This window comes from Nylanderia fulva, unplaced genomic scaffold, assembly GCF_048542155.1.
Source record: "Nylanderia fulva isolate GAGA-0341 unplaced genomic scaffold, ASM4854215v1 Scaffold12, whole genome shotgun sequence".
NCBI lineage: Eukaryota > Metazoa > Arthropoda > Insecta > Hymenoptera > Formicidae > Nylanderia > Nylanderia fulva.
In genome coordinates, this window is record NW_028189409.1 from 2336894 (window position 1) to 2347136 (window position 10243).

The 10243-nt window shown below is 31.3% G+C and overlaps 2 protein-coding genes across 4 annotated transcripts; both read right to left on the minus strand.

Annotated features, from left to right (window-relative positions):
* Positions 1-164: 164 nt before the first annotated feature.
* On the minus strand, positions 165-2522 carry LOC146724715 (vitellogenin). Its single transcript, XM_085490293.1, has 3 exons — positions 2420-2522; positions 885-1576; positions 165-582 (listed from the first exon to the last, which is right to left on the minus strand). The coding sequence occupies exons 1-3, from the start codon at positions 2448-2450 to the stop codon at positions 349-351; spliced, it is 957 nt and encodes a 318-aa protein (XP_085346419.1). The 5' UTR covers positions 2451-2522; the 3' UTR covers positions 165-348.
* LOC114936687 (uncharacterized) lies at positions 2464-8797 on the minus strand. 3 transcript variants are annotated; one of them, XM_085490292.1, is made up of 4 exons: positions 7518-8796; positions 5911-6587; positions 4568-4766; positions 2464-2536 (listed from the first exon to the last, which is right to left on the minus strand). In XM_085490292.1, the coding sequence occupies exons 1-4, from the start codon at positions 7546-7548 to the stop codon at positions 2523-2525; spliced, it is 921 nt and encodes a 306-aa protein (XP_085346418.1). In that variant the 5' UTR covers positions 7549-8796; the 3' UTR covers positions 2464-2522. The 3 variants fall into 3 exon arrangements, with proteins under 3 accessions (XP_085346418.1, XP_085346417.1, XP_085346416.1); XM_085490291.1 differs by having other exon boundaries at positions 2480-2569; positions 7518-8797; XM_085490290.1 differs by lacking the exon at positions 2464-2536 and adding an exon at positions 2576-2675 and having other exon boundaries at positions 7518-8797.
* Positions 8798-10243: the final 1446 nt, after the last annotated feature.

The window sequence follows — 10243 nt, forward strand, 5'->3', positions numbered from 1 at the left end:
GTTCTTCTCATAGTGGACACAATCGCTGGCAATAAGCCGAGAATTGCTTAGCAAGAAGCGAAGGTATTCAAAGAATTATGCCAATTCTAGTGTCACTCCATCATTCTTGCTTCATATTTCTATCATATTTAATAATGTAGACTATAAATGCATTTGATATAATATAATTTTATTTGCACTTACAAATATTTAACATATCGACGAGCAAGAAAAAAAAACGAAATTTTGTTACTACAATATATGTTGTTTATTAATAATTGATTAATATTTTATTTGGGTCATTAATTTTTATAGATATCTTGATATATATATAATTTCTTTGATTTTTTTTTCAATGTGAGACATTTTTTATTTATCTTCCGGAATGACTTCCAGATGTGAAAAGGCAAATAGACTTGTCGAGGCTGGATCTTGTATCTCTGGCATTACAGATTGGGCAAAATCTATTTGCTTCAATTTTAAACTTATATTCTGATGAGGTCGCATAATTCGCGATTTATTCGCCGTCTTCATTAAACCTTCTGATATTGTATAGGATACGAATGAATCCTTTGAGATCGTAATGAGACTCTTGGAACTAGTCTGAAACAAAAGAGAGCAGAGATATTTAATTGTAAGTCAAGTATCTGTACAAAGATGGCAAGATATTATTTGTTAAAAATTCCTTTTTTTTAAATAAATTTTTAAATAATTTTTTTTTAAATAAATTGAATTTGTGTGATAATTAAATTTCCAAAGAAATTTCAGATTTTGAAGAGCAATTTTGAAAGATTTGCAATAAAATAAATAAAAAAATTAATATATGACAGTTATATCTTATATCACTGACCACATACAATTTTTTATTTAATATATTGTGTATAATTTTCTATCAATCATCGTACCATGTCCATGTAAAGTTCTCTATTGCCACGGCTGTAATCCTCGTGATCTCCGAAAAAATAAATGATTCTTCGCGGACACCTCTTTGGATGTCGCGTTTTTTCCACTCGAAGGTCTTCGACTATAGAATCTTTATCGTTCGACAAATATTCAATCTCAAAATCTTCGCTCATCTCCGCAGAATCGTCGTCCTCCTCAGAATCGAAATCTCCGCGGCTAATTTTAACATCGACCTCGCAGTGACCCATCGTTGAATTTTCCATTATGGTGAACCAGTTGCGATGTTCCTGCAGTTCAAACCCGATGTTCAGCTGACTAACGATAACTTTGATCATGTCGAGTCTCCATCGGGGAATCGATCTGTGGACCACCAGATTTTCGATACCCCTCGAATTAAATCTGATTTCGAAGGGTTCCCCGTCCACGAATTTATGCCTCATGGGTACAAAATTCTTCGCGTTCGAACATCTGTTGTCCTCCGGATCGGGACGTTTGATTCGCGAATTCTGGAAGCGACAGCTAAGAGTATCGTGTCCTTTGGGCCGACACTTAAGCTCGGTGGCAATCATGGAACAGAAGTTATCGTTCTCGTGGACGATGTTGGCTAGGGACATATTTACGAGAACGTCATAGGTGCATTCCGGGCCGTACATCGCCCTTCTGGACTGTTGATCGTCGATGGTGACATTTGCGGCTATGGGATGATAGAAAATAATCAGCGAAAGTAAGAGTGACATGTTGTAAATAATATGTTACACCTTATCCGCGAAAAATATTTTTTGACAGAAATCAGCTGATAACTGTCAAAAATATTAATTGAATTTAAAGTATTTTAATAAGAATGATTGCAATTATTACAGGTACAAATTATTATACTTATAGATTTAATAATAATATTAAATATTGCAAAAATAAGAAAGAGAGGGAATTAATATTTTTAAATTTAATTAACAAATTGACGCTTAATTAATATTTTTTGAAAGAAAACAGGTATTTAAGGCATTTATTTGCTAATTAAATTTTTCTATTAGTAATATGTTACAAATGTAAAAAAGTTATGTCTTAGATAATATGTTATAATATTGTACTTTAAACTCGATTGATATTTTTGACAGTTATCAGCTGATTTCTATGAAGAAATATTTTTCGCGGATAAGGTATTATAACATATTATTTACAATATATCACTCTTTTTATTTTCTTAACACATTATTATTTTAAAATTTTATTAGTAAATTAACGCTTTAATCAGCTGATTTCTGTCAAAAAAAGATTAATAGAGTTTAAATACAATATTATTGTTTTTAAATATCAATCTTTTTAATATAAAATCAAAATTCGCTTTTGTGTTGTTTTAGTAATTAATAAAATGAGGATTTTGATATGTAAATAAGAGAAATCATAGCAAAAATAAAAATAATTTTTGTTAGACATAAGTGCGTGTGTGTGTGCGTGTGTGAGAAAATATATATTATAATTTACAAATTTTGAAATATATATGATTTTTTTACTGTTAAAATAAATATTAAGAACGTACCTAGAAAAAATGGTAGAATTGTCACCAACATGACTGATATTCTTACTTTGACTGATGCTTCTGCCTGCCGTTCATCTCCTCTTTATAGGATGGATAACTCGATTCATAATCCGTCTCCTTGAAAATAATTTCGCTGTTTTCCATTTCCGCCTAGATTTTACAGATATCTTCTATATTATTAGTTGTATGTGAGTGTTGCCTTTATACTTAGGGCTTTGACAATTCCACAATCTTGATCGTCGTCCCACAAAGTAAGCTTTAGACAGTAATTGATAAATTTACTGTTCGTTGTATCTTCATTTGTACATTAATCGTTACTTGAACATTTTTTTATACATATTAAAAAAATATATAATTATAATTTTTAATTTCTAAATTTGAATATTTTATTGTGACTTGTAATATATATCTCTTACTCTAATAAAAAATGCATATGTATGTTATTTGAATTTAGTCAAACTTATATATTTTAAAAAATTATTACGATTTGATATTACCTTCGATGATAAATTCATAATCGCGAAATAAAAAAAAATAGAAAAAATTGATTGTAAAAATTAATAACTCATTAATCATTTTATCATAGGAAATAGTGTCCTAAATTCTTAATATAGATCGCGACTGTGGGTAGAGAAGGATATACAGGGTGATTCAAAACAGCCGTTTGTCCTTAAAATATATTCCTCACTCGATTCTAACAATAAGACGATTTTTCCTTTGCCAAATATTTTATCCGAAGCTTAGTTTTATTTTATTTTAATTCATCGAATTTTTATTATGTCTTGACAATTTTAATTCATCGAATTTCTATTATGTAACGACATAATTTTAATTCATCGAATTTTTATCATGTCGAGATATAATTTTAATGCATCGAATTTTTATTATGTCGCGACATAATAATAATTCAGGAATAAATTGCAGCTGTATTTTGAGGCTGTAACAAGGCGTTTTCACGTTCAACAAATTGCAAAAATTATCCTGTGTGGGTGTGTGTGAATGATGTATTCGCGATAATTAAAAATTAAATCGAACTATGTAAAACTGTTACAATTTTAATTAATAAGGATAAAGTGTTGTTACGTAAGAGTGCTAGATTTTAATGTGCAAAAGTGTATAGAGTGATAATAAGGTCTTGTTACTTGTGTATAATATTGTAAAAGCGGTTGATGAGGAAATAAAAGATTATACTTCTAGATTTCATTTATATTTTTTTCTTCATTATATGTATAGGTATATTTTTTATGTATGTGTGTATTATGATTGAGATGTGTGTGTATTAATAAAAATTCGATGAATTAAAATTATATCGCGACATAATAAAAATTCGATGAATTAAAATTATTATTGAATTATTATAGTATTATTGAATCTGTTCACATTTGTAAAAATTATATTGAATTACATATTATATTATTTATATTATTTGCAGAACGAAAAATCTATATTAATTAAAAATACATAAATATAATAGATAGTATTATGTAGATACTATAATATAGAGAAATATAAAAAAAGAACTGTAAACATGAAAAATTAATACACACACACATCTCAATCATAATACACACAGACACACACATACACACACACACACATAAATAGAAAATACATTATTATATTTTTTCGTCTTTACTATAATCTTATTATCTATCATACGTATATACCTATACATATAATGAAGAAAAAAATATAAATGAAATTTAGAAGTATAATCTTTTATTTCCTCATCAACCGCTTTTACAATAATATTATACACAAGTAACAAGACCTTATTATCACTATACACTTTTGCACATTAAAGTCTAGCACTCTTACGCAACAACACTTTATCCTTATTAATTAAAATTGTAACAGTTTTACATAGTTCGATTTAATTTCTAATTATCGCAAATACATCATTCACGCACATACAAACACAGGATAATTTTTGCAATTTGTTGAACGTGAAAACGCCTTGTTGCAGCCTCAAAATACAGCTACAATTTAATTACACGAGATAAATAGAGATAATCAAATTAAGATACATAAGTCACGCTTTGCAACGAAAGAATTTCGTAATATTTCTCACACACGTTCATACACGGAAAACGCAAGAAGTCTCGATATATTATTCATCTTGCTCGGAGTCGTTTATTATCCATCTACCTATGAAGATACTGGCGGATTCCGCTTCCTTCACAACTGGCGGTTCGCTGTTCGCGGATTGGATTGACTCGAGCCTGAGCCTTACGTTCTCGTAAAGAGTCGTCACCACCGCCTCGGTTACTTTGCTCGTCGTTATCACGTTCGATGTACTAGATATGAATTCTGTCGCCGTTACGATGATGTGTCCATCTGACAAGCTCTGTGACAGACGAAAGAAGAACTAAGAGATATGTACAGACAAGTTATAAGCATATAATTAATTAATATCGCCCTTAATTAAAAAAGTGACATTTAAATCTATAGAGTGAATATTTTAAGAGTGATCTGATAATAATAAAATATTATAAAGAGCAAAAGTTGTGTTTTTTTGCATATATCTTATCTTGTAATTTGGAGAGTTTTGACAGCTTAAGCGTATCTATTTATAAACATTGGAGATTGTTAATATACAAATATACATAACTCGTCATTTATTAGAATCGATTATTATAGAATTTTTGCACATTATTAGTGCACAATTTTTTTTGTATATTGTAATTACACAGAGAGAATTTTCTCTCTTAGAATTTACCCTGGAAATCATCAGAGTTTCTTTGATTAATATTTTCCACAATAAAAATAATATTTATCACATTTATAACATATAAAATATATTCGATTAATTTTACTAAATTTTACTATGTACATATTAATATTTTTTATTATAGTAAATATTTAATGAGAAAAACTTATAAAATTCTTCCAATGCTCACGATTACCATCAATTTCAGGATAAACTCTAAAAGAAAATTGTTTCTATATGTATTACAATACATATAGAAAAATTATTACAATACATATAGAAAAAAATGTTCTTTCAGAATTTGATAGTAAAAGTCAATGATTTTATAATTTTATACTGTGGATTAATCCAGTTCTCAGGTAGAGGATCTTTGACATGAAGAGAAGTTGCAACAAATTCTAAATCATCGTTTGTGCTTTTATTAAAATTTGAATATGCAGTTTTACCCTAAGTATTTACCCTACAATTGATAGTAATCGTGAGTGATAAATGTAGTTATAAAAATCGATCGGCTTAGATGACTAGAACGTGGAGAGGATGGATGAGACAGACTCAGTTAAACAAATTATAAGACAGTTATCTGTGGGAAGACGGAAGAAAAATTGGGAGACCAAAGGCAAGATAAATGGAGACGAATTAAGTAGTCAGGAACTGGAAAGAAAGAATGAGAAATGAAAGATCTCTTAAAGCAGAACTTATAGAAGATTGCAGAGCCAAAGCTGATGACGATGATGATGAATGATATACTGTACAAAAATGGTAACATATACTTGGTCCTTACTACATCAGATATAATATCGCTCTCTTCTCCGAAGGTCTCCGCGCTGCCGAAGAAGTAGGGCACCTTGTGCGCGCACATACGCAGATTCCTGATCTTCCGTATCTGCATCAGCTTCCCGTCCTTCAAGCCGAAGACCGGCCTGAGCGCGTAACCCGGTTTCGCGAACAGCGACCGACCCACGAGCTTCTTGTCGATCTTGAAGGTCGTGTAACACTCGCCCTGGGTGAAGTTCTCGATCGCGTCGAAGGTCACGTCGTTGCCAAGCCCGCTGTCGAGGGTGGTGCCCACGCTCAGCTGGCCCACGAGCATCCTGATCATGTCCAGCTCGCGCGGTTGAATGTTCTCGTTCACCACGAGGCCGTCCAGGCCGCGTTTGTTGAATTTGATCTCGAACTGCTCCTCGTTGATCTCGTAAGCCGGCTGCCGGTTCACCTCCCCAGTCGGCGTCGCCGGCTCCTGGGGGTCCAGGCTGTCCGCGACGAAGCTGTTCGCCGTCGAGTCCTCAAAGTGACAGCTCAACGAGTGGCCGGTCTTCAGCGGCTGACAGATCAGCTTCGAATCCAAATTCAGCCGGACGCTGCCGTAGACTCCCTCCGAAATTGCGGTGCAGTTCACCTGGACCTGAAACGTGTACTCCGCTCCATAGGTCCACGTCTCATTGGCAGTGAGATGCGCGGCTGGGAGACCAAAAACAGAAGAAGAAGAAGAAGAAGTGTCATTTTGCCTGGACGGATTTACCACGACGATTAGGCCGATTGGGAGCCTGAATGGAGCTTGATTAGAGCAACGTGAGTGTATGACGACATCGATGTGCGCCCGGTTACGATATCTCTATTATCTCCCTCCCGCTCTTTCTTTTTTCTCCACGACCGATAAGTGCATGCTCGCACATTTATTAGGTATCCCTAATAGAACAGCATAGCCGAAAAATATATAGAGAATATCCAGAGAATGTCCAGAGGGCATTCCCATACAGCACACAAGTTTGCAGCAACATTGCAACAACATTGCAATATTGTACATTGCATAGCAATATTGCAGAAATATTATATAGGCATGAATTTGCAATATATAGTTGAAATAACGTTGCAGCAACATTTCCGAAATATTATGAAAATAAAATTCACACAAAAAATATTAGGTACAAAACATTCAGTCCGATCATGTATTTGGCACATTTTCAATAATCCAATAGTAATATTACATATATATTTTATTGCATTATTGCTGCAATGTTATAGAACCATATTTCTGAAAACGAACATTTTACTGTTGCTGCAACCTTGCAGCAAGATTGCTGCAACATTTCACAATGTTTATGCAATGTTGTAATATTGCAATGAAATGTTGTCGCAATGCTGTTGCAATCTTGTTGTGCTGTATGGGTTCGAACATCCTCAGGATGTTCTCCGAACGTCTTCGGGATATGTGTTAGGGTAATTACTCGATTCTTGTTCACGCAAACTTGCCTCGAGCCGATCTGTTGCAACTTATACGGGGGATCATTCGGAAACACAAAATCGAGAATCGATCGTATGGAAGCCCGAATTAGTCCCGATTCGAACCGGTCCCGAGTTCTCCACGTGACGACAATTCAAAATTCTCACCTAAGAAGAACGGTATCACTACCACGTTCATCGTGACACCGTGCAACGTTGATCCACTTTAATGGAGTTACTGATGTTCGAGCTGCTCTTATACAAGTGGCTAAACTGCACTACTGACCTCTTCTTACGATTAACGAGCTCCAATTTATTTGAAGCCGTTCTCCGTTTGTCACGGGAAAATCAAGCGTTTGTTGGACAAAATGTGACATTTTGAGAAATTTAGAAGACAGAGCGAAGGAGTACAGCGGATGAAAAAATAAGTTAATAAACGCTATTAAGTGACAGGAGAGACGAATCGGGTTATTCGATGTTTAGTTAGCGTTACTTCATCCTACTAAAGTAAACTTATTTTCAAGCGCACATATGTTAAACTTAAAATAATTTATTTTTCGATGAGATGATATTACACAGAATTTTGATGTAAAATATATAAGGAAATATTATTTTTGAATATATATTATATTTCACATTCATATTAAAATTATATATAAAATATTATATCGCAATCTTGCGTTAATGACACTGTTCAATTAATACAAACGGTATAAAAATCTACCTTGTGATAAATTACAAAATTTTGCAAGAGAAACCAAATTAATTTTTTTTATTATACGTCAATATTGAATATTACTGTAACTTATTAATAATACACATGTATAATTTACATATTACCTTTTCAATATTCTTAAAATAGTGATGTCAAACTCTATTAAAATTTTTAGCTATATAAACCTGTTGACAGGACGTTTTTACTTACTCGTTCAAGATTTCATTCAAAATGTTTGAAGCCTATAAAATATTTCACAAAATTAATAATTGATCGCATACAATTTCGACAAGAACATTTAAAATATGAAAAGATCACCAAAAAAAGAAAGATCACGTGTCGTAATTTTCGCGGATTAAATTTTAATCTACTCTCTATTTTGAATGATACCAATAATAAACAATGACGAATCTCTTAAGTGAAGGAGAATGAACCCCTAAAATTAACTATAACGAAATGCATCGTCGACAATCAGTCACTGGATTACTCTGATTTAAAATCTCGAAGCCGCTTTTAAATCACACGTGGCATCAATAAGAGCGTAATGTTGTTTACATGTCGTATCAATTTACATACTTCTAATTATATGATTGACAGGACAACGAAAAGAACGAATGAAATAATAACGTCCTGTTTACAGCCGCTATCCTTCTGTTGTCCTAAGTGCTTTAATACTACTGTACTAAAGGGTTATTTTCTATATATATATAGAAAAAAAATATATATATATATTTGCAATCATATATATATATATATATATATGATTGCAAATATAATCCTAAATTTGTATACAAAAGTTAAATAAAAATATAAAAAAATTAAATTAAAAATATAAAAAAACAAAACGTAAAAAATAAGATAAAAAGGACACGTAACATGTGTTTTAATTATATATATATATTTTTTTTCGAAAAATAAAATATTTTATAAAAAATAAGAGCAAGATTATTAATTGTAAAATAGATTACGCACGCTTATAATATAAGATATCGTAAGACTCGATGCGGACCGTGTCATAATTGCAATATGCAATATCTGAATGACTGATACAAAGGAGTACGTTTATTGACCCAAGGTCATTGTAATGATTTCATAAATGGCAAAGTGCGCTTGACACGCACACGCGGTCTACGATGGTTCAGAAAGGGAAACGTAGTGATATAGAGATATAACATAATTCTATGTGCTCGTGCAGCTCTAAATACATTTCATCTTCTTCGCAAGTTTCTGGATTAAAAATACATGTACGTATATCCAATAAATCTATATTAATTAAAATCGAATGTTTCATAAAATCGAACCATTACATTTCGATTCGAGAATAATCCATTTCATCGAATGGATCGTTAAAAAATGCTAGGAAATTTTAGAACTTTATAAAATAATAAAAAAGTTTTTAGAAATTTTATTCTTTTGATGAAAGAAAATAATATCTCTCATTTTTTTCTTCTCAATTTATTATATTTATATATATTTATAGTTTCTTATTCAGTATTATAAATGCGCACACATACTCGTGATGATTCTGGCTATTAAAATGAACGAATACGAATATTGCAACATGACAAATTATCATATTTAACTAAAAACACTGCGCTGAAACTGGTTTCCTTATCGATGATTTGCGCCGTAAGTTTTATTTAGTAGTGAGAGAAAAATGCACAGTTGGGTGAGCTCACATTTCTATAAACTATTCGTTAAAATTTCATTTTATTTGTATATGTATCATATCAACACGGTGAGAGAATATTTATGTGTCAATCCATCACAAAATGACGCATCGTCTAAAATGTATTTTAATGAGCAATTAATTAATTTATTATTTAATATAAGATATAAATAAATTAAGTTATTATCGCATCACACATCATTACACATCTGTATTTATTAAAATACTAATATAATTTATAATTATATATACATATAATTTAATTGCATATTGCAAAATAAATTATAATTAATAAAGAAGAAATTAATGAGAAGTTATATAAATAATAATTAATGTTACATTTAAATTTATTATCTTATTTATACCTACAATTAATATTTATTTTAACGCATGAAAAACATTAAAATTTCCGCTTATTGTAGAACATGCTATTTTTATTAACACAGTTATTATTTATTCATACTGATCTACATATCAAAGATCAATATTTTTCATATGAATAAGCGAGCA